The sequence below is a fragment of the Rutilus rutilus genome, assembly GCF_951802725.1.
Source record: "Rutilus rutilus genome assembly, chromosome: 18".
Taxonomy (NCBI): Eukaryota; Metazoa; Chordata; class Actinopteri; order Cypriniformes; family Leuciscidae; genus Rutilus; species Rutilus rutilus.
The window spans coordinates 3,463,832-3,488,800 of NC_140231.1; the positions used below are offsets into that span (position 1 = coordinate 3,463,832).

Here is a 24,969-nt window from a genome sequence, read left to right on the forward strand (position 1 = left end):
GTGAAAATGTTTGCTATGCAACACTTACATAAAAAGATCTTAAGGTATCACAGGTTTCTACAATAGCAGCAACTTTGAGCACTCTCTGACTTTTAAATCACAATAATGACATATGTTATAGTGTCGGCCCTGATCCGGACCACATCTGGTACGCATTGAATCCACATGTACCAGATGTGGCCCGGATCTGAGCCGACACTATGTTGCTGTCTGGGGAGGATGTGACAGACTTCAAACAACACATAAGACGCAGAGCTGTTTCGAGGTCAAGACTAACAAAGGTGGTCAATGAGACCCCCCACAAAATATTTGCATAGTTCAGGGGTGTCCAAAATCGGTCCTAGAGGGCCACTGTCCAGAAGAGTTAAGCTCTAACTTGTCTCAACACACCTGCCTTTCTAGTAATCCTAGTAAGACCTTGATTATCTGGTTCAGGTGTGTTTAATTGGGGTTGGAGCTGAACTCTTCTGGACAGTGGCCCTCCAGGATAAGGAATGGACACTCCTGGACTATACAAATATTTTAAATATGGGTGAGTGGGGGTGAATTCTCATTGACCTTTGTTTGCCAAAAGTGGCATCTCAGCATATACAGTGCCTAATGTTAGGAAAACAACTCAAAAGATAGCAGTGGATCCTCATGAAATTACCTGTACCTTTCAAAAATACTACTCAGATTTATACACAGTAGAATTCCCTTAAGATGAGTATTCTATTTTGGAAGTTTTGCTGAATATCCCCAGCATTAAGCAAGACAAAAGAAGGAACCTAGAAAAATCTCTACAATCCCAGAAAATAGAGGAATCAATTAAACTATATGCAGAATGATAAGACCCCAGGGCCATACGGTTTCTGTGTCGAGTTCTACAAAACTTTTTCTTGACGACTGCCCTCACTGCTGCTCTAGCATGTTTAATTATTCTTTTGAACATCCATCAAACCTCACAGTATCACAGTCATGTTCTGTTTAGTTTTATTCACGCTGAGAGGTCACGTGTAACATAGTCAAACCGACCTAGTGTTGGTTGAACCGGAACACGCGTGACCTTTCAACGTGATCACGTAATGTGTGTCGCATCACAGCTAGTGCAACACGAGCATTTGTGGTTAAAAAGTATATAAATATATATATATTAGGGCTGTCAAAGTTAGCGGGTTAATAACGCGTTAACGCAAAATCATATTAACGGCACTATTTTTTTTAACGCTCGATTAACGCAGCGCGTATTTTCTGTTTGACCCGTGGCCCAAAACCTAGTTGGAGAAATGGAGATACACAGTGTTGCCAACTTAGCGACATTGCAGACCCAATTAGCGATTTTTTCCCTTCAACAAAGCGCCCAAACCTTATTTAGTTTCTGAGAATCTACCGGTACCGCCGGTACTGCTCTCCCAGCACGCGCGCGCGCCTCTCTCTCTCTCGCGCATTAGAGCACCGCTTTAATTCAGTTAAACACAGATATGATGTTGCTTCTCTAATTTTACATGCAAGTATAGCCGAAATCGCAAAACAGATATTGTGTTTATCTTATGTGTATTTGATTTCATCAGACGACGGCTCGATTATCAGGATTATTGTGCAGATTAACATCTTGGAAGGGAGAGCTGGTTATGTCTTAATGGGTCGCGTTTCAGTCACCATTTCATATTCATTCCGTTGTTTGACAACAGAAGCAGTAAAATATACCAATGAAAACCGTTTTATTGAGAATTTAGCTTCATCAAAATGGGCACAGAGAGAGACAAACTATAATGTAGCCTAATAATAAATGTACATTTAGCATTTTCAGAAGAGCTGCCCTGTCATGCAAAAATCTAAACATGTTTGTGTTAATTGCTCAGTGCAAAGAAAGAGAAGTAATGGGAACCTGGTATTTATTTGTTCTTTCTACATGTGTCTAATAGACATGAACAAGTTCTTTGAAAAACATCTATGACCTTTGAAACATGTCTCATCTTCATGCTCTATGTTGACCATGGTTTCAATAATAAACATACATTTGCATAAAGCATCCATATTTATCCATGCCCACGTTGATTAGAGTATTACTAACTTGAAAAGTATTAATTTAAGGTACATTTAGAACAAATAAAAAAATGTGCGATTAATCACGAGTTAACTCATGACAATCATGTGATTAATCGATTACAATTTTTAATCGATTGACAGCCCTAATATATATATATATATATATTTTTTTTTAAATGTCCGCTGGTTTGTCTAGATAAGACTCTTATTCCTCGGCTGGGATCGTGTCGAGACTTTGAAGCTGCACTGAAACTCTCATTTGGACCTTCAACCCGTTGGACCTCATTGAAGTCACTATATGGAGAACAATCCTGGAATGTTTTCCTCAAAAACCTTCATTTCTTTTCGACTAAAGAAAGAAAGACATGAACATCTTGGATGACGTGGGGGAGAGTAAATTATCAGGACATTTTTATTCTGAAGTGAACTAATCCTTTAAAGTCAGTCAGATTTTATATTTCTTTCTCGTAGATTGCAAGGACTTATCTCTGTTTAGTATTTTTGTTTAGTTTTGGCCCTGGGGATGATAAGTGCAATGTGCATTTACCTTTAACTGGAATTTAGCTGGAAATTAAGCACTACCTTCTCCCATTTTCAAACACTTTGAATAGTTTGGGCCAACATAAGATCAGCTATTAACCCTGACCCAGGGTGACCTCTCAATCATCACATCACCCTTTAAGCCTGAACACGACATAAGCCCACTTGTTCTTTTAATTTGAAATACAACAAGACCGAAATCATAAGAAAAATTATGTTTCAAAGAAAATGCATGCTTTACTTTTTATCTGGAGCTGTGTGGAAAATGCGGAATCTTCAGTTACTTTTCACATTTGTCAAACATTATATCAGTGCTTAGATCAGAGAGTCATTTTTTATTTAATAATACTAAGTTTTTGGAAGAATATTCAGATATCTCTACTTTGAAAAGAAACTTTGATTTGGGTGGGCACAATAAGGTTATTTCCTCTGAGAAGTGCTGAAATCACTGCAGTGTCATCCTACTCATTTGGATGATGCACAAATGCAGAACTCTCCGGTGGATTACATTTAGCCGTCCTTTTGAGGCTGTGTGTTCGTCAAGCGCTTCCGACACATGTGATGGTTTTCGATTAATACCAATTTTCTTAAGAGAGCAGCAAAATACAGATAGGCTTGTCCAATGGAAGTTTTTCCTCCGAAACCTTAGGGAATTTTACTTAAAGAAGGAGATCAACAATACTCAGTTATTAAGACATTCAGTAGTTAACTTTCTGAAGTCATGGTGCAGGTTAATAAAGGTTTCTTACTATCAAGTTATTGATAATAATAATAAACTTTTATTATTTAGCACTTGTCATACTGTACATAAAAGGCAGCTCAAAGTGCTTCACAAGGTAAAAATTAATTTTGGCAATACAATTACACACAATATCAATATAAAAATACTCCAAAGCAAACATAAAAGGTTCACAAGGTAAAATAAACACCCGTTCACACAATTTTACACAATATCAATACACCCATAAGCAACTTTAAAAAGATTGGTCTTAACCTGCCTTTTAAAATATGAATGCTAGTTGCCTCTCTCGCTTCATTTGGTAGACAATAGTGGGTGAAAGAAACACCACCAGGCTGTTTAAGATTTACTGTATATGTGCCAAAGAACTAGAGGATCTTAGAATTTGGAATCTTGACAGACAGTCTGTAACATATAAAGGTGCCAGATTATGCAGTGTTTTATAAATGAATCAAATAATCTATAGTGAACTGGAACCAATGCAACTTCTTTAAAACCGGTGTAATATCAGTTTATGTATATCACTGTAATATCACTTTAATATCGGTGTAATGTCCTTTTCAGTTTCATTGGTACTCTGGCTGCTACATTTTGTATCAATTATAGGTTAGCTATACTCTAGTATATTACAATAAGATAGGACAAAATAAATGCATGAATTAGTGTCTTAGCATCATCCAAAGATTAAAAAAAATACACAACATGATTTTGTCAGTTGATTAATATGATAACATTTGTATGCGTGCACTCCTGGATAATAGCAGGGTTCTGGAAAACGTTTGCTAACTTAAGGTCTGTTATGGACAACCAAGTAAACATGTTACTGAGGTAAACTCTTATTAATATAGCTAACCAAGTTGGGTTTACATGCCAATGAGCCAATCAGCTTAAAGTCCCCCTGTAGTAAATCATTTTAACCCTTAAAACTCATCTTTGATCACCAAAATGACATAATTAAAAAAATGTTCCGTAAAAAAAAAAAAAATCGTCATACATAGCTTGAATGTAACTTGACACCCTTGCCTATTTTAGTATGCGCGGTTCTATGAATATGCAAATTAGCCCCGCCTCCACTCACTCACTCAGCTCAGAGATCCACTGGTTGACGATCACACGTTGATCTGATTGGTTACAAGGTAGTTTGTGACGTCAGAAACACCAGCGATTTCAAAGCGTGTTTCTGAGACTGTCTTTGGTTCACTGCAGTTTTAAGGAGGAAATACTCAGCAATGGTGTCGACTTATGAATTTACACATGGTTTGTCTTAAAGCATATTAAAAACACCACATAGACATATAAACAACATTAAAAGCAGGATTTTCACCACTGTATTGTAATGGTCTGATAAGACTACACGATATGTGTCAATCAAGCTTTAAAGATTTTTGTAGCTGTAGGTGATTCTGTAATTTACATGCATATGTTTATAACTTTCTGTCTTACACATGGTTAGTCTTAAAGCACATTAAAAACACCACATAGACATATAAACAACATTAAAAACTGATTTCGCCACAGGGGGACTTTAACTAATGCAGTCATCCGAGATTGGATTTGTTAGAAAAGTACATCTGTGTTGAAAACAATTGGCTTGAAGTGTATTTCTTCACATATTAACATCATATAGGCAGATGTTTAATGAAATACGAACACCAGCACTGTGTGAGCATTGGTTGGGTCTGTGTGCTTTTTGGAGCTGGACTGAAGTTTATATCTCCATAAAGAGAGTTTATAATCACTACATAACCTATTTCAACGTATCTAACTCCTTATCTATCCATCTTATCTAACTTCTTTTGCTTTTAAAGGCTAAGAAAGAATTGTGGACAGAAGATTGATCTTATGTTTAATTCTCACCTTTTTTGTTTTATCTATTCATGGATTTATAATATATTTACAATTGAGACAAATAAAAAAATTAAGGGTTTAGGGTCTAATTCTCACTATAAACTAGTTGCTTAGCATGCAAATGACTAGGATATTGGCTGTTTATTAGTGCTTATAAAACACATATTAATGCCTTATTCTGTCACAGTTAATAGTTAGTTAATAGTGAGAATTTATCAGTATTAATATTTGTTATAATACAAAACTTGGTAACACTTTACAAAGACGTAAATGTTTGTTAAAGCATTAACTAATATTAACTAACAATGAGCAATATTTTTTTTTACAGTATTTATTAAATCTTTGTTAATGTAGTATCAATAAAACTGTTAGCTCAGGTCCATTAAATAATATTAACAGATACAACTTTTGATTTGTATAATGATGTGTAATAACTAAGATTAATAAATGATCTATAAAGGTTTTGTTCACAAATTGAACCTTTTTGTAAAGTGTTACCAAATACTTATAGTAAACATTACTAAATAAATATAATATAATAAAGTATTAGTTTTAAAATAAGCATTTTATAAGCATTACTTTACACACAACATTTTTTAGCAAAATGTGCTTGAAACAAAGTAATCTGGACTTGAGAATACATTAATGCCACCAAGACTTGTGTTTAGACTTTTCTTGAAAACATGCTCTGGAAAAAGCAAACTGGTAAAACTCTTCTTGAATAAGGAATAAATCATGGTGGCTCTGTGGATAGCAATGTTTCCTCACAGCAGGAAACCCAAGTCCCGACTGAGCCAGGAGTTTCCTCAAAGACATGCAGCATTGGTGAAGGGGAGAAACTAAATTGTGCTAATGTGTGTGTGTGTGTGTGTGTGTGTGTGTGTGTGTGTGAGAGAGAGAGAGAGCTGTGACGGACTAGCCATCTGTCTGGGGTATTCCCTGCCTGTGGCCTGAGATGCATTCCCATGAACCTTCTGATGATAAGATCATGCAAGCAAGTAAAAAGTGACTGGGGCAAGGAAAATGTTGGATGTGTCGAAGTGAATGTTCATTCCAATAAGGTCATTTTATGATAAGTCTTTCCTCATCCATTTGTCATGTTGTTGAAAGTAGAGCAAGCGTTTAGTATGTCACAAATAGAATTGGGTATCATTTACTGTCAACGACTCGGCACAACGTAATCAGTGTCGGGGTTTTCTGGCTGGGAAGCTCATTTTTCCCTCTTGGTTTCCCCAGGTCTCAGTTACACTACTAATAGTGTGGAATGTGGACAGCTGGTTACTTTGACTATACAGAGAAGGGGAAGTATTCAGTGCAGACTAAGGGCACGTTTACACGACAACGATATGCTTAAAATGGAGAAGTTTTCCGCGTACAGACTCCCGGAAAAGTGTCCCATTTGTCCCATTGTCAAAACGATCCCCATTCACACGGATCCGCAAAAAACGCTGTATTCTGCTGCCAGGCCAGTAGATGGCGATGAAACACTATAGACTGAACACGTAATACGCATGAGCATGACGTCATCGTCTTCAGAGATTCCTGTTTTTGTTGTTTACACGGAGACCGTTTTCAGAAACGTACACTTTGAAACCCGTTTTCTAAAGTTTGCGTTTTCAGGCGCCCAAAACACTATTGTCGTGTAAACGAACGGCCAAAATGCATAAAACGGTTTTAGTTTTTAGTGCATGAAAGCGCTATAATCTTGTGGAAAAAATGGAAAGTTCTGCGTGTGATCTACTGAAGACGAGCCAACTCAAGAACACAAATGCAGCTGGATCATTTCCATAATGACCAACACAATCTACCAAGAGCAATGCAAATTAGCGTCTGGTTTAAGACATGCTTTTTTGGCCGTTAAATAATGGTGCAAATACCAGCAAATTGACAAGCGTAAACCTTAGTAAATCACCTTGTGTGTTTCATTTAAATACTCTCCTCACATACATTTTGTGTCTGAAAGGGAAACTTCAACAGATGCATATGCAATAATTAGCCGCACTAATTTTTTACTGTGTGTCTTTAGTAAATCCTGATAATAATTTTTTAACAGCGCCAAAAAGTCTGTCCCTAAGTCTTTCTCTGGTTTAGGTCACTGGGATTCTACTACAGATCTCGTGTTTGTTATATTCATGATGATGGAATGGAAATGTTTTTTAAAATTGTTTTTTTCTAAAAGATTTGTGAAACTGTTGCTTTTTACACCCCCCACATTTGTCTTCTTATATTTTTACTGTATGTCAATAACAATGATGTGGGATATTTTCTATATATTGACCTAGCTAAGTAGATCTGAATATAAAGCAGCAATCTATCTCGACACCGAATCTAAGTCGACACCATTGCTGAGTATTTTCTCCTTAAAACTGCAGTGAACCAAAGACAGTCTCAAAAACACGCTTTGAAATCGCTGGTGTTTCTGACGTCACAAACTACCTTGTAACCAATCAGATCAACGTGTGATCGTCAACCAGTGGATCTCTGAGCTGAGTGAGTGAGTGGAGGCGGGGCTCATTTGCATATTCATAGAACCGCGGATACTAAATGAGGCAAGGGTGTCGAGTTACATTCAAGCTATTTTAAGGCATGAAGATTTTTTGATGAGTTTAAGATGAGTTTTAAGGGATAAAATTATTGACTACAGGGGGACTTTAAGTCCATCCATCCATTCATTCTCCAAACTGCTTTTCCTATGTAGGGTTGTGAGGATGCTGGAGCCTATATCCCAGTATTTCAGGCCGTATAGGCAGGGAAACATCCTGGACGGATGGCCAGTCCATCACACACACACACACACACACCTGGCTCACCTGAGATTCAAACTGCAGACCTTCTCACTGTAAAGCGACCCAATGAGTCAGCAATTTGACGATATATACTCTGAACATTTATGCATGAATCATTGGCCAAATTAGAGCAAGGAGTTGTAAAACATCATCCACAAAGAAGGGGTGAGCAATGGAAATAGGAAGTGGCTCATCTCAGGAAAACCAGCACCCCAGTGATCCATTTTCCATTTGTAGCAACCTCTTCAGAGAATGACACCTTCAAATATGCCAGTCGCTTCCAATATTAGACCCCCATTAACCTAGAATTTCCTAGTTTTGTCTCTGCTAGGGAGACAGAGGAATTAATTGAGAAATGTGAACATTTCAGTGATTTCTGCCCGAAGTTGGTAAATGGCTAAGACGAACGAGTATCTCAACAAGTTTGTCAAGCCCTGTTCGTAACAATGTTTGGAAACGTGCTCTAAATGGAAGTAGTATAAACCCCCAAATATAAAACCCCAAGGATTTCTTCGACAGAAGTGAAAGAACCAGGATATATGCTTGGGGTCGACCTGATGGGCCACTTTTCGAAAAGCAACAATGGTAGTACTTTCATTAGTTATGGCCGATTGTTTCACAAAGTGGATCGTGCATTTCCCATTGCGAAACAGAAACACTGTGAATTTGTCTCAACTTTAAGGATGAATCTTCAGCAGGTGGGGGGGGTTCTTTCAGACTGCAATTCCTTGGTCTGCGATTGGTCAACCTATGCAAGAACTGGGGGCAACTCAAAAACGAACTGTAAATATGTATAAATGCAGTACAGTTTTTCCCCAATTAGGGATAGCAATGCATTTTTTATAGTTGAGCTTGAACAGTATCACAGCATCATACAAGTAGGCACTGCACATCTGAGGCTGCGGGGGAGTCACTAATATCTTGGCTGCTCTTCCAGATTTAATTGCATACGTACCCTCTGTAGGTTTCTGTTTGAAGATTAAGATCTATATAGATGTTTGAAGATTAGAATATTTATTGGTATTAAAGGTAGGTAGGGGATAACTGCCTGTTTTATTAGTAGCTGATATATCGTTTGTGTGTGTGTGTGTGTGTGTGTGTGTGTGTGTGTGTGTGTGTGTGTGTATATTTCTGCCCTGAGTGACCTTTCCAGTAAGAGTAAGGTTTTCGACAGTCTTTATGCTTCGATTCTTTTCCCGGAACAATCAGGGGAAAGCCTCAGTGCTTCATGAGGCTTAATTAGCCCATCCCTAGTAGAGTGCACGCAAACACTTGTATAATGAATGCAAAAGGCCGTATTTAATAAATCCACAAGCAATAATCCACACAAAGAGAACGGCATACAACACACCTAATATAAACGAGACCCAACAGCAATGAACAGACACAGAGGAACTTAAGTATACATGCAAACGAGGATAATTAATGACACACACCTGAACTGAGTGACGAAATCAAATTAACAACCATGACAACAAACTCAACAGTGGAAAAGTGCAAACAGAAACAAAGTCCAAAATGAGTGAGATTGTGACACTATGGCTCTTGAACATGACATATAGGATATTACAGAATGAGAAACACTGATTTGTTTAACATTAGAAACACATGGGTGATCGTACCTCAGAAGTGCTATTTAAAAAGATATTCAAATGATTGAAATCATGGTTCTTTCTTTGTTTCATGAGGTCAAGATAAAAAAAAAAGGCCCATGATGGCACTGTGGGTATTTTTCCTCCACTTTTACACTGACATTCACTACATCTATCCAACAGGAACTTGGCCAGTTTGGATTTAATTCACGACAGACTTAATATTTATCCGAATCACGTCAAACTTGGTCCGAAAAAATATGAGACACGGCTGATGTTAAACTGCAAAAGGACTTTTGGTGTCTTGAATAAAAAAGATGATTGATTTGCTTTAAATCTAATTCGTCACACACATCACAGAAACAGTTAAGAAATGAGTGTGGCGGGAAGTGGAGGAGTTTGGTTCGGTAGCACCGTCTTGTGACTAAAATGGTATGGCCAGTTTAACTTACAGTCACCAAACTTGGTACATATATTGTTCTCATCCAGCTAGACATCTTTCAGAATGACAGTCATTAGCTCTGCCAAACATGTTAACTATTTTGAATTTGAGAGTTTGTTGAATGTTTTGAGAGGTGTGGTAACCGTAGTACATATAAGCAGAATAAGCAATCCATACCTTTAAATTATTGAAAAAAATGCACACCCGAGGTGGTAGCAGAGTATGAAATATTTTTCAATAATTCAATTGTCTGGAGTCGATTATTCCTTACATAAGATATATTTATATATTTAAATGATAATTGCGACTTTTTTTCTCGCAATTGCGACTTTATATCACGCAATTCTGACTTTATAACACGCAATTGCGAGTTTATATCTCGCAATTCTGACATATTTTCTCAGAATTGTGAGATATAAACTCACAATTGTGAGATATAAAGTCCAATTCTAAGGGGAAAAAAAAGGTATTTTTACCTCAGAATAGTTTATCTCACAATTCTGACTTTATAACACGCAATTGCGACTTTATATCATGCAATTCTGACTTTATATCTCCCAATTGCGTATTATAAAGTCAGAATTGCGTGATATAAAGTCGCAATTGCGAGAAAAAAAGTCTGAATTCTGACTTTATAAGACGCAATTGCGACTTTATTTCACGCAATTCTGACTTTATATCTCAAAATTCTGAGAAATAAAGTCAGAATTGTGAGATGTAAACTCGCAATTGTGAGATAAAAAGTCGCAATTATCTCTTAAAATGTTTTATTCTATGGCGGAAACAAGCTTCCATAGATTACACCTTTCCTCTGACACATGAATACTTCTCGCTACATTTACAGTACATTTATTTACCTTTCTATCGAAAGTTCCTTACAAATGAGGGCAGTGAAGTAATTCATCTTAACAGCAAAGTGATTCGTGTTAAGGAGGCAGTAACATGAGACGGGCTATAATGCAAAGTGCCAAGATTATTCTGAATACAGGCTAGAATAGAGATGAAAGCAAGAGAAATTATGGAATATAAAGATATAAAGCATTTTGTTTAATATTCAGAGTTACCTTATGCACAGAAACCTGCCCTGGTTAGAAACCTTTTGCAAAAACAAAATGTTCAATTCAATTCATTTTATAGTTGATAGACTGAGAGAACAGATCTGTCCAAACACCATGACTGACAGGGATGGTTTATAAATAATGAATCATGCATCATAAGTCATAAATCAACTGCTAGTGCGTATGAACGAGTTATGTGCGCTGTAACTGGTTTAATAGGGTCTGTGAGAGAGTTAAAGTTACGTCTTAACTACTGAAGACTCATCTTAGAAGACTAGTAGTTTACCTTCAATAACCACTGCGGAAACTGCCCAGGGCTTCGTTTCTCGAAAGTAGATTAGAGCCAATGGTCTCTACAATCAACTTAGATTGTGATGCTTTTGAGAAACACAGCCCTGGCTTTCCCATGACATCCCCTTTCAGCCAACCAAAAACATAATGTTGGCAATTTTAAGTGTTCCTTATTATCGCCACAGCTTGGTCAGATCTATATGTGAAATTTATGATTTAAGCCTCTGCAATGTCACTAAATTTGACACTCATGCACTTTTTTTTCCCGTTTAACACACAATTTTATCTAAAATTAAGTTTCAATTTAACAAAGTATTTTAGTCTCCACAATTCTTTATTTGACTGTCAATATTACAGTATATTTGTTTTTTATTCAGAACTTAATTAATGGATTTAAATAAGAAAATTGTCAGGGTCCGGGTGAGGAAGGAGACAAGCCAAGCGAAGTACCAAAATAACAAAGGTTTATTAACTCGAGAAAACTCAACACAAACAAGAAACAGTGTGCTGGTGCACAAACAATAACCGACCAGGACTGAAGGAACACACAGGACTTAAATACACAAGGAAACAGATCAGGGAAATAAGACACAGCTGGGGCAAAACAAACGAGATAACTAAACGAGGTGATTAACAAGGCACAGGTGAGACAAGTGAATTGAAAACAAAGACAACACAGTCCAAACATGAATGGAAACGTGACAAAAATAGACAGAACTGACCAAATTTTTGGTCCCCCTAGACCGCCTGAATTTATAAAGCTGTATATAAAAAAAAAAATTCTGTGTGTTTTTGACTTTAAGTAGATGGTAAATAATGTTGAGATTATCAATTTCACTTTTGCACAACAAATAAATAGAAATTTTGGTATGTTGCAAATTTGCGACAACAGGCATTTAGGGTATTTTTTTACAAAATGGAAAAATTAATAAAACACATTTTCCCATCTCAGGAATGTAGATTTTATTCATGGGACAAAGTTGTTAGAACTTATAAACTTTATACTTATAAACTTTGACAAATTAATGAATCTTGACAACAGCAAGAAACAAAACACTCTCCTACTCCCTAACATTGACAGTAGTTTTTATACATTCCATGTTACACTCTGTTTAACTCTTTCCTTGTTTCTCCAGTGCATACATTATATATTCTTATAGTGTTATATCCTAACATGCTATTTTTTTGTGGGGAAAAAAAAAATATTTTTTTTGGCTGAAACCATCTAAATACAGCATTATTATAATATGTAGCCATTAGCCCAATCCAGCCGTTATGGACCAATGTCGCAAATTTGCTACAAACAGAAATCTACAAAGTACGTAAAAAATATTCGTCACATGAAGTCTATATGAATAACATAGCTATAGAAGCAATCAATAAGCTGGTACATATTTTTATCTTAGCACAACTTAACTCATTTTGGAAAATTTCTCCACATTTGCGCACTTGATATGCGGATTTTGCAAAACAAAATATTAGCTTCGGTGAACTGGATGTAGTTCCCACTCCGACCGCTCCTACGATAAACCAGTGCGTGCAAAATGTTCCTAGGTATGTATCGAATGTGCACAAACAGGCATTGGGGGAAAACACACGCTATCTCGCCTGCAGTCTGAATGGAAGGGGTTTGTTGCAAATTCGCGACAGTGGGCGTTAAGGGGTTAAAGGGATCCTATTATGCCCTTTTACGAAGTCTTGATTTTGGTTTTGGGGTGTACTAGAATATGCTTTTATATTTGATTGTTAAAAAAACACATAATTTTTTTATATATTTTACATTATTACAGCTCCTCTCTTCCTAGTCTGTCTCGAACATGCTGTATAGTTCCTGTTTCGATGAAGCCCCTCTTTCTGAAATGTGCTGTGATTGGTTGGCTGGCCCAGTGTGTTGTGATTGGCAGCGTTTAGTGGGTGTTTGGGAAATGTCACGGCACTTACCATAACCGCGAGTTTTATCTGCTCAGGTGTAAATATTAAGGATGCCGTCAAATTCAAACCAATTAAAGCCTGATTCAGAGTTAAGAATGTTAACAAACAAGAGGATCGTCCAGAATGGATTTCAAGCTAGCACGGATTTCACAGGAAACTTTAGAGGGGTATGGTTTTTTTCGGGGTTTTTTCTTCTAATTTTCTTATACATTTGAGATACGTTATACACCATTTAATCATGATACTTGTCGGAAAACTATGGTAATACAAACAGTAATCGATCACAAAACCATGGTTAATTTTCCTAAGGTGCGGTGAACAGTCTTACAAAAGCGAGAGCTTACAGAAGCTCCAGTAAACACTATATCAACACTAATAAGTTTGTTAGACTTAGGAAGGTCGAAATAAATGAGTTTTAGAAACAACAGCGTCTCTTTGACAACGACGACACTGTCTTCTCTATAGCAGCTCAACCAGGCCTTGTACACTTTTTTTGAGTAGTCAGTGGGCGGGGATTATTTAAATGAGTAACATTATGACTTCACAAAGCTCGGAAAAAATGCGTTGTAGTCCAAACGAGCCGTTGTAGTTCTTGGAAAGTGGATTCTGTTAAATAAAATATCTCCCTTTGGAGTGGACTTTGAACTTGGACACCTTGCAGATTTTTTTATGCTCAAACAGCAACATTACACACCAACTAATGTTGAAAAAGTGAAAAAGCATAATAAGACCCCTTTAATATTTGGTAGAACAGCCTTTGGACAAAATAACTGCAATTAAGTACTTTCTAAAATGATTATCAAGCTCTCTGCACCGCTGTACTGTAATTTTGGCCCACTCCTCTTGTGCAAAGTGCTCCAGTTCCCCCATATTAGATTGGCGTCTTTCCTTAACTTCTGTTTCCAGACCTCTCCACAAGCTTTCAATGTGATTTAGATCTAGACTCACTGCCGAACAGTCCAGAATTTTGTCTTGAGTGATTCCTGGGTGCATTTTGCCCTACATAAAGACCTTTGACTTTCAATGGAGACCAAGCTTTCTGATACTCTGTCCAAAATTGTGCCCCAAAATACCCTTTTCACTGGATTTCATGATGCCATGCACACAAAGACACTCAGTGCCAGAGGCAGCAGAGCATCCCCAAAACACTGGTGAACCACCTACATGTTTGACTGTAGGGAACCTTCTCTTTTCTTTGAAAGCTTTATTTTGTTTTCTGTGATGGCATGGTTTACTCAAAAGCTCTAATTTGGTCTCATGTGTCAGGACATTATTCCATACCCACTAGAAATTTTATGTTCTTAAAACATCCCCGCTGGTGTCAAGGAAGTCGCCTAGTAACGTTCCCAGATGTTCATGATGTGGAGTTGTTTAAAGTCCCTGTAAAGGCAATTCTAAAAAAAAATTCTAAACACATTATAAATGTTAGAAATGTATTGCTAAAACATATTACAAAGACTGTGAACTGTGAAGTACTGAATTGTGGAGTTAGACCGTTAAACAGTTTTTCACCATTGCTGTGTTCCGGATTTTTTGGGCGGGGCTAAAACGGGGGCTTGGTGACGCACTGAAGCCCCTGAGCTCCTGGACACGCCCCTACTCGATGATGCACTGGAGCCCCTGACGCTGGCCCCTCCCCTAACAATATAGCACATTCATTCACATCAGTTTGCCGATCGCGAGTTACTGTCAGTACTAGTACAGCCTACGGTTTGCTAGCTAGCTATGCCTTCGTCACGGAAATGCGTATTACCTGGATGCGATCACGTACAAAACAGATCGGTGTCCTTATTTAAATTTCCGAAAAACAATCACATCAAGAAGAGGTGGATTAATTTTGTGAAGAGCCACCTTGATGGACAGCTGAGGATCACCGCCAAAACCCGCTTCTGAAGTGATCATTTTACACGGGATAGTTTTATAAACTTCCGTCGGAGACAACTGGGATTCACTGATAATCCGCTGTTACTGGTAAATGGGGCCGAACCGACTATCTCCCGTCTCGGCCTTCATCATCCCGTCGACCACCAATGAGTGTAAGTTGCCTTGTGTGCTTATGTTATAATTATAGTAGGTAGTCCATGCTCGAACATGTATGGCTTTGTAAGCTGCTAGGAGCATCCATTCCGTCTGTAGCGGTGACAGTTGAGTGTGGCGACGGAAGCTTTCCCGCGAGTGGGCGTGGTTTCAGCGCAGCCAGCAGACACGCCCCCTGCGTTTGAGAGCAGAGACTAATGCTCATTTTATCAAGATTTTGATAGCTTATTTTATGTACTTGCCGGCTTTCTTTATCATTCAAATTTGGCTGGGTGGCTAATAACACATTTTTCTGTGGTGTGACAAACTCAGAACACATACTTAATTTTGACTTTACAGGGACTTTAAAGGATTGGGGGACGTTATTTGGCAGACCTTCAAGGAACATTCAGGATGTCTACGGAATGTTTATGGGACCATATTTTATTTGGAAATGTAATGTTCCCAGAAAGTTCTCAGAATGTACCCGCTGGTATCAAGGACGTCGCATGGTTGCGTTCCCAGAATGTTCCGAGGCGGTCATGATGTGGAGTCCTTCAAACGTTTAGGAGACGGTATTTGGCGGACCTTCAGGGAACATTCAGGACGTTCTGGGAACGTTTAGGGGACCATTACTATAGGACGTTCCCTCTAGGTCTCGACTAGGGTTGTCAAAAGTAAAGGTACTTTGGTACCAAGTCGGTACTGATTTTTTTTTTTAAATGTGACGATACCAGCATTTAGTAACAGTAGTACCGAGTACTGGGTATATTCAGTACCCACTAATAGGCAGCTGGTTTCAGTCGCTTCCGTGTTTATCTAAGCTCAGGGCTCCAGACTAACACTTTTTACTTGGAGCATTGTAGCCGATATACATCGCGATACATACTAGTGTATGGAACATCCCAATAAAGACATATCGGGAATGTTATTATATGACCAACAGAGGACCACATGGGAACGTTCTGTTAACGTCCCAAATGTCCTCTTTGTAACGTTCTTATGTGACCATAAAATAACCAAAATGGAGCATCCCCATAAAATCATATAAGGAACCTTGAACTGCAGCACTTTCATAACCACAAGAGGTAGGAACGTCCCTATTGTTCTGTAAAGGTTTGGGATTCTCATCACCTTTAGAGAACTTTTAGGGAATGTTTTGCAAGGTTGCGAGAACGTCCCCTCTTACGTGGGTAGATATTTTTGGTGCATTCAGGTGTGTTCTGGCAAATTTCAGTCTGGCTTTCTTATGCCAGTCAGTGGGGTTCTCCTGGATTTCCATTACCACGTAACTCTCTTTCCTTGAGTGATGGCGCAAGCTGTGTGCCGGTGCAAAAAACAGCGGGCTAAAGTGCTTTCTCCACCACTGATTCTTCACTGCAATCTTCTATCAAGTTTCCTCTTGTGGCCTCGTCCAGTGCGGTCAGCTACAGTGCCTTCTTGCTAACATTAAGTACGTGGAAACAGGAAAAGCAAGGTCTCTGGAGATGCTCTTGTAGCCTTGAGATTGTCCATCTTAATCTTGCGTACGACCTCAGATAATTCTCTGGGTTTCTTTCTATTGTTCATGCCCATTGCAGTACAAACAATAACAGAAACATTTTCTCTATTCAAACTGGCTGAATTCATGATTCTTTCAACTCACCAAAAGAAAGTTAAATTCCAAAGTAAATAAGAATATCTTTGCTAGAAGGCATCATTAATATTTTCGAGGTCATTTTAGGATTTCTCTGTGGAATTAGGTAATTTTGTTTTGTTCAACTGCATGCATACATATTCGGATACCAAATTATGTTTTAATTCTGGAAGATATTATGCAATTATTTTTTTTGAGTGCAAGGATGCCAGTATTTGTTGCTACCACTGCCATGTTCTGAACAGAAAAAAAGAAAAGAAAAGCAGAATGATTTTTCTTCCTCTCTTCAGGAGATTTTCACATAATTTTCTCACCAAATGTACTCTGTTTTTCCATGCACAAAAACAGGTCCAAAATAGAATATACCTTCACAGAATATAATACTACAATAGAGTATTGCTATTGTAAAGTAATAAAAAAAACACATATGATGTGCTTGAAATGGTTGGCTATTGAAGACTGATGGAGAAGCTGTTAGAAGCAATAATGGATCTCATGCACACTCTATTGTTTAAAACCCCATTAAAACAACAATGCAAGTACAGTAGCTACTATTTGAAGCATATAATATGATGTGTGCTTGGCAACATGGTGTAGGAGGTGTGCGGCTGCCTTCAGGGTATATCACTGCCTCCTACTGCTCTACTTGACTTTCAGCTTTTACAATATCAGCTTCCAGGGAGAAAAAAAAGCCTTTCTTTTACAGCTATGACAATCATACAACAATCACCATTTGTACAGAAATTTCTTTAAAAATGACAAATGCATATATAGTACCTAGGCTACTCCAAGATCTTCAGTCCTACTCTAATAATTTAGACATCTAGTTGTCTGTTTTTTCACACGAACCCTCCGGTTCAGTTCCAAAAGCTTATTTCTCTATCACAATAAGAACGGAACAGTTAAACATCCACCTTGATTAAATTGTTGAAAAATGTGAAAGTTCAGGGCTTATACCTGACAGTTCCAACTTATCTGAACTAAGATGTCACATGTTAATAAAGACACTACATCTGCATTTGAGCACTTTGGGGTTTGATACTGAATTTGTCTTTGCACTTAACATTAACACAGCATTCATACGTCATACAACTCAATACATGCAATTCTCTTGTGTAGGAAACTCCCTGCCAATAAATGTAAATGAAAGTGAATGATTGTTATGAGGTAAAAAAAGATCTATGACTTGGGGCCAGTTGCATATCCATCCATTATGTTGAGAACTAGTATGACCAACTAGCAGTTAGTTAGAGGTAATTGGTCTTTCTTTTTCTGTATCAAATTAGACCAATCTACATTTTTATGTAACTGACATAAAAAAAGTTATAAACAGTTTTAAAGAAAAAAAATTGATGACTTACTTGTAAGCCTAGTCTTATCATTTTATGCAACCAGCGTTTGGTCTTTGAAAGTAACAGTTTATTACATGTTTTTGACCTTTATATGCTTAATAATGACTGCATGTCAAATCCTTCCTTTAGAAGAAGAAGAAGTTTTATTTATATAGCGCCTTTCCATAGCTCAAGGTCGCTTTACATTGTACATTACAATACATTTGTAAAATATTGTTAAAGGGATAGCTCACCCAAAAATGAAAATTCTGTCATTAATTACTCACCCTCGTGTCGTTCCAAACTCATAAGACTTTCGGCCATCTTCAAAACCAATGAAGAACTTTTTGATGAAATCTGAGAGTTTTCTATCTCTCCATTGACAGCTGCGCAACTGAAACTTTGACGCTTTAAAAAGTTCATAAAGAGACTGGACCTCATTGGTTCTTGCAGAAGCTCAAACGTGCTGCGTAGCACGAGAATGAACCTCATTGGTTCTTGCAGAAGCTCAAACGTGCTGCGTAGCACGAGAATGAACCTCATTGGTTCTTGCAGAAGCTCAAACGTGCTGCGTAGCACGAGAATGAACCTCATTGGTTCTTGCAGAAGCTCAAACGTGCTGCGTAACACGAGAATGAACCTCATTGGTTCTTGCAGAAGCTCAAACGTGCTGCGTAGCACGAGAATGAACCTCATTGGTTCTTGCAGAAGCTCAAACGTGCTGCGTAGCACGAGAATGAACCTCATTGGTTCTTGCAGAAGCTCAAACGTGCTGCGTAACACGAGAATGAACCTCATTGGTTCTTGCAGAAGCTCAAACGTGCTGCGTAACACGAGAATGAACCTCATTGGTTCTTGCAGAAGCTCAAACGTGCTGCGTAGCACGAGAATGAACCTCATTGGTTCTTGCAGAAGCTCAAACGTGCTGCGTAACACGAGAATGAACCTCATTGGTTCTTGCAGAAGCTCAAACGTGCTGCGTAGCACGAGAATGAACCTCATTGGTTCTTGCAGAAGCTCAAACGTGCTGCATAGCACGAGAATGAACCTCATTGGTTCTTGCAGAAGCTCAAACGTGCTGCGTAACACGAGAATGAACCTCATTGGTTCTTGCAGAAGCTCAAACGTGCTGCGTAACACGAGAATGAACCTCATTGGTTCTTGCAGAAGCTCAAACGTGCTGCGTAACACGAGAATGAACCTCATTGGTTCTTGCTGAAGCTCAAACGTGCTGCGTAACACGAGAATGAACCTCATTGGTTCTTGCTGAAGCTCAAATGTGCAGCGTAACACGAGAATGAACCTCATTGGTTCTTGCAGAAGCTCAAACGTGCTGCGTAACACGAGAATGAACCTCATTGGTTCTTGCTGAAGCTCAAACGTGCTGCGTAACACGAGAATGAACCTCATTGGTTCTTGCTGAAGCTCAAATGTGCTGCGTAACACGAGAATGAACCTCATTGGTTCTTGCAGAAGCTCAAACGTGCTGCGTAACACGAGAATGAACCTCATTGGTTCTTGCTGAAGCTCAAACGTGCTGCGTAACACGAGAATGAACCTCATTGGTTCTTGCAGAAGCTCAAATGTGCAGCGTAACACGAGAATGAACCTCATTGGTTCTTGCAGAAGCTCAAACGTGCTGCGTAACACGAGAATGAAACTCATTGGTTCTTGCAGAAGCTCAAACGTGCTGCGTAACACGAGAATGAACCTCATTGGTTCTTGCTGAAGCTCAAACGTGCTGCGTAACACGAGAATGAACCTCATTGGTTCTTGCCGAAGCTCAAATGTGCAGCGTAACACGAGAATGAACCTCATTGGTTCTTGCAGAAGCTCAAACGTGCTGCGTAACACGAGAATGAACCTCATTGGTTCTTGCTGAAGCTCAAACGTGCTGCGTAACACGAGAATGAACCTCATTGGTTCTTGCCGAAGCTCAAATGTGCAGCGTAACACGAGAATGAACCTCATTGGTTCTTGCCGAAGCTCAAATGTGCAGCGTAACACGAGAATGAACCTCATTGGTTCTTGCCGAAGCTCAAATGTGCAGCGTAACACGAGAATGAACCTCATTGGTTCTTGCATAAGCTCAAATGTGCAGCGTTACACGAGAATGAACCTCATTGGTTCTTGCAGAAGTTCAAACGTGCTGCGTAACACGAGAATGAACCTCATTGGTTCTTGCTGAAGCTCAAACGTGCTGCGTAACACGAGAATGAACCTCATTGGTTCTTGCTGAAGCTCAAACGTGCTGCGTAACACGAGAATGAATCTTATTGGTTCTTGCAGAAGTTCAAACGTGCTGCGTAACACGAGAATGAACCTCATTGGTTCTTGCTGAAGCTCAAACGTGCTGCGTAACACGAGAATGAATCTTATTGGTTCTTGCAGAAGCTCAAACGTGCTGCGTAACACGAGAATGAACCTCATTGGTTCTTGCTGAAGCTCAAACGTGCTGCGTAACACGAGAATGAACCTCATTGGTTCTTGCCGAAGCTCAAATGTGCAGCGTAACACGAGAATGAACCTCATTGGTTCTTGCCGAAGCTCAAATGTGCAGCGTAACACGAGAATGAACCTCATTGGTTCTTGCAGAAGCTCAAACGTGCCGCGTAACACGAGAATGAACCTCATTGGTTCTTGCCGAAGCTCAAATGTGCAGCGTAACACGAGAATGAACCTCATTGGTTCTTGCAGAAGCTCAAACGTGCTGCGTAACACGAGAATGAACCTCATTGGTTCTTGCCGAAGCTCAAATGTGCAGCGTAACACGAGAATGAACCTCATTGGTTCTTGCCGAAGCTCAAATGTGCAGCGTAACACGAGAATGAACCTCATTGGTTCTTGCAGAAGCTCAAGCGTGCCGCGTAACACGAGAATGAACCTCATTGGTTCTTGCCGAAGCTCAAATGTGCAGCGTAACACGAGAATGAACCTCATTGGTTCTTGCAGAAGCTCAAACGTGCAGCGTAACACGAGAATGAACCTCATTGGTTCTTGCCGAAGCTCAAATGTGCAGCGTAACACGAGAATGAACCTCATTGGTTCTTGCAGAAGCTCAAACGTGCTGCGTAACACGAGAATGAACCTCATTGGTTCTTGCTGAAGCTCAAACGTGCTGCGTAACACGAGAATGAACCTCATTGGTTCTTGCTGAAGCTCAAACGTGCTGCGTAACACGAGAATGAACCTCATTGGTTCTTGCAGAAGTTCAAACGTGCTGCGTAACACGAGAATGAACCTCATTGGTTCTTGCTGAAGCTCAAACGTGCTGCGTAACACGAGAATGAACCTCATTGGTTCTTGCTGAAGCTCAAACGTGCTGCGTAACACGAGAATGAACCTCATTGGTTCTTGCTGAAGCTCAAACGTGCTGCGTAACACGAGAATGAACCTCATTGGTTCTTGCTGAAGCTCAAACGTGCTGCGTAACACGAGAATGAACCTCATTGGTTCTTGCAGAAGCTCAAACGTGATGCGTAACACGAGAATGAACCTCATTGGTTCTTGCAGAAGCTCAAACGTGATGCGTAACACGAGAATGAACCTCATTGGTTCTTGCTGAAGCTCAAATGTGCAGCGTAACATGAGAATGAACCTCATTGGTTCTTGCCGAAGCTCAAATGTGCAGCGTAACACGAGAATGAACCTCATTGGTTCTTGCAGAAGCTCAAATGTGCAGCGTAACACGAGAATGAACCTCATTGGTTCTTGCAGAAGTTCAAACGTGCTGCGTAACACGAGAATGAACCTCATTGGTTCTTGCAGAAGCTCAAATGTGCAGCGTAACACGAGAATGAACCTCATTGGTTCTTGCAGAAGTTCAAACGTGCTGCGTAACACGAGAATGAATCTCATTGGTTCTTGCAGAAGTTCAAACGTGCTGCGTAACACGAGAATGAACCTCATTGGTTCTTGCAGAAGCTCAAACGTGCTGCGTAACACGAGAATGAACCTCATTGGTTCTTGCTGAAGCTCAAACGTGCTGCGTAACACGAGAATGAACCTCATTGGTTCTTGCAGAAGCTCAAACGTGCTGCGTAACACGAGAATGAATCTTATTGGTTCTTGCTGAAGCTCAAACGTGCTGCGTAACACGAGAATGAACCTCATTGGTTCTTGCAGAAGTTCAAACGTGCTGCGTAACACGAGAATGAACCTCATTGGTTCTTGCAGAAGCTCAAATGTGCAGCGTAACACGAGAATGAACCTCATTGGTTCTTGCAGAAGTTCAAACGTGCTGCGTAACACGAGAATGAATCTCATTGGTTCTTGCAGAAGTTCAAACGTGCTGCGTAACACGAGAATGAACCTCATTGGTTCTTGCAGAAGCTCAAACGTGCTGCGTAACACGAGAATGAACCTCATTGGTTCTTGCTGAAGCTCAAACGTGCTGCGTAACACGAGAATGAACCTCATTGGTTCTTGCTGAAGCTCAAACGTGCTGCGTAACACGAGAATGAACCTCATTGGTTCTTGCTGAAGCTCAAACGTGCTGCGTAACACAAGAATGAATCTTATTGGTTCTTGCAGAAGCTCAAACGTGCTGCGTAACACGAGAATGAACCTCATTGGTTCTTGCTGAAGCTCAAACGTGCTGCGTAACACGAGAATGAACCTCATTGGTTCTTGCAGAAGCTCAAACGTGCTGCGTAACACGAGAATGAATCTTATTGGTTCTTGCAGAAGCTCAAACGTGCTGCGTAACACGAGAATGAACCTCATTGGTTCTTGCTGAAGCTCAAACGTGCTGCGTAACACGAGAATGAACCTCATTGGTTCTTGCAGAAGCTCAAACGTGCTGCGTAACACGAGAATGAATCTTATTGGTTCTTGCAGAAGCTCAAACGTGCTGCGTAACACGAGAATGAACCTCATTGGTTCTTGCTGAAGCTCAAACGTGCTGCGTAACACGAGAATGAACCTCATTGGTTCTTGCAGAAGCTCAAACGTGCTGCGTAACACGAGAATGAACCTCATTGGTTCTTGCAGAAGCTCAAACGTGCTGCGTAACACGAGAATGAACCTCATTGGTTCTTGCAGAAGCTCAAACGTGCCGCGTAACACGAGAACGAACCTCATTAGTTCTCACATTTGCTTAAGCTTCCGTTTACCGTAACTGTTGTGTGAGTTGATGTTTATGTGAATAAAAGCCTAAATTAAATATGTCTCTTCAGAAAATTTGGACTAAACCACTCAATTCATAATCTCTTTATGAACTTTTTGAAGCGTCAAAAAGTGGTAGTTTTGTAGCTGTCAATGGAGGGACAGAAATCTATCAGATTTCATTAAAAATATCTTCATTTGTGTTCTGAAGATGAAAGAAAGCCTTGCAGGTTTGGAAGACATGAGAGTGAGTAATTAATGACAGAATTAAAATTTTTGGGTGAACTATCGCTTTAAGTAATTCCTGTTCCAGATAACACAGAATGAGTCAATCAAAAAAAATCACCAGTTTTGTAAATGGGGTCTTTAGACTGACTACAGATCATCTATAGACTGGCAATAAATCAACTGTAAATCGAGTCCACTGTTGATGTTCTGTTGATTGCTTACAGACCTGATCCTTGAGCAGGTATTAATGCATTTGAACTAATCTGTGCACCTACCCCGAGTCGACAGCTTCTTTGTGTTGATGATCTTAGCAGCGTACTCTTGCCCTGAGAGAACTTTCACACATCTTCGCACCACAGAAAAGGCTCCCCTAAAAATCAGAGAACATGGAAGCAATGTCTGCATGTTTCTGTGAATGTAAACTTCAAGAAAGAAAGGCAGGTTTACCTGCTAGGCAAGCAGTAATATATTGAATTATGCAATATTTCAATGTCTGAATTGAATTGCCACCCACAAAGGCAATTATGTAAGCGGTTTGACTGCCCACAGAAAAAGATGTGTGTGTGTGTGTGTGTGTGTTCAGTATGAGGGTGTATGTGGGAGTAGAGCAGTGGGCACAAGGCCAGATGGAGTTGAAGACCCATCTCTGTAGAGGTGTTATATGCTCTCAAATCAAGAAAACAAGTATACAGTGCATTCGCTCAGGAAAAAATGCTGTAGTACAGAGTGGGTGGATGGAAAGAGGGAAGCAAGCAGATTTTTTTTTTGTACTTCTGCCTCAACATTTCAGAGCATTGTTACTGGCAATACATGCATTGATATACGAATATCTACATTTTATAGAGTGTAACAGTCCAGTTACTCACCAATTTCATTTCATTGTATTGTGTTATATAGATATAGGTGGATAGATATAGATATATAGATATATATGAGGCGAACCTGATTTTACCAAGTACAACGTGTTCCTGGATAATAAAAAAAAAATTTTTTTTTTTATTCCTGAACAACATTCCAATCAACCAGTCAGATTTTAGGGACACATTTATAGTTTATGTCAAGTTTAGTCTTAGAACCAGGGTTATGTGCTTCTACACCAGTGTTATTAATCTATCATTTCCTTCTGATTTTAGGAATAATTTATGGGTAGGGTTAGATTTAGGGGTAGGGGTAGGGGTAGGGGTAGGGTTAGGACTACATTTTTGGACAGGAATGTCATTCCATGATCAACAAAATATGTTGACCTAGGAACATGTCTTACTTGGCAATATACTGTGTGTGTGTGTGTGTGTGTGTGTGTGTGTGTGTGTGTGTGTATGTATACATATATCTGCTTGCTTCCCTCTTTCCATCCACCCACTCTGTACTACAGCATTTTTTCCTGCACTGTATACTT

The 24,969-nt window shown here is 39.2% G+C and overlaps 1 protein-coding gene across 2 annotated transcripts in view; it reads right to left on the reverse strand.

Annotated features, from left to right (window-relative positions):
- camk2a (calcium/calmodulin-dependent protein kinase II alpha) overlaps nucleotides 1-24,969 on the reverse strand; it is an 80,343-nt gene that overhangs the window by 42,450 nt on the left and 12,924 nt on the right. For both annotated transcript variants that reach the window (XM_084387041.1, XM_084387040.1), the window contains exon 3: nucleotides 23,849-23,943. In XM_084387041.1, the coding sequence (XP_084243167.1) occupies nucleotides 23,849-23,943 (95 nt within the window). The remainder of the gene's footprint in view (nucleotides 1-23,848; nucleotides 23,944-24,969) is intronic.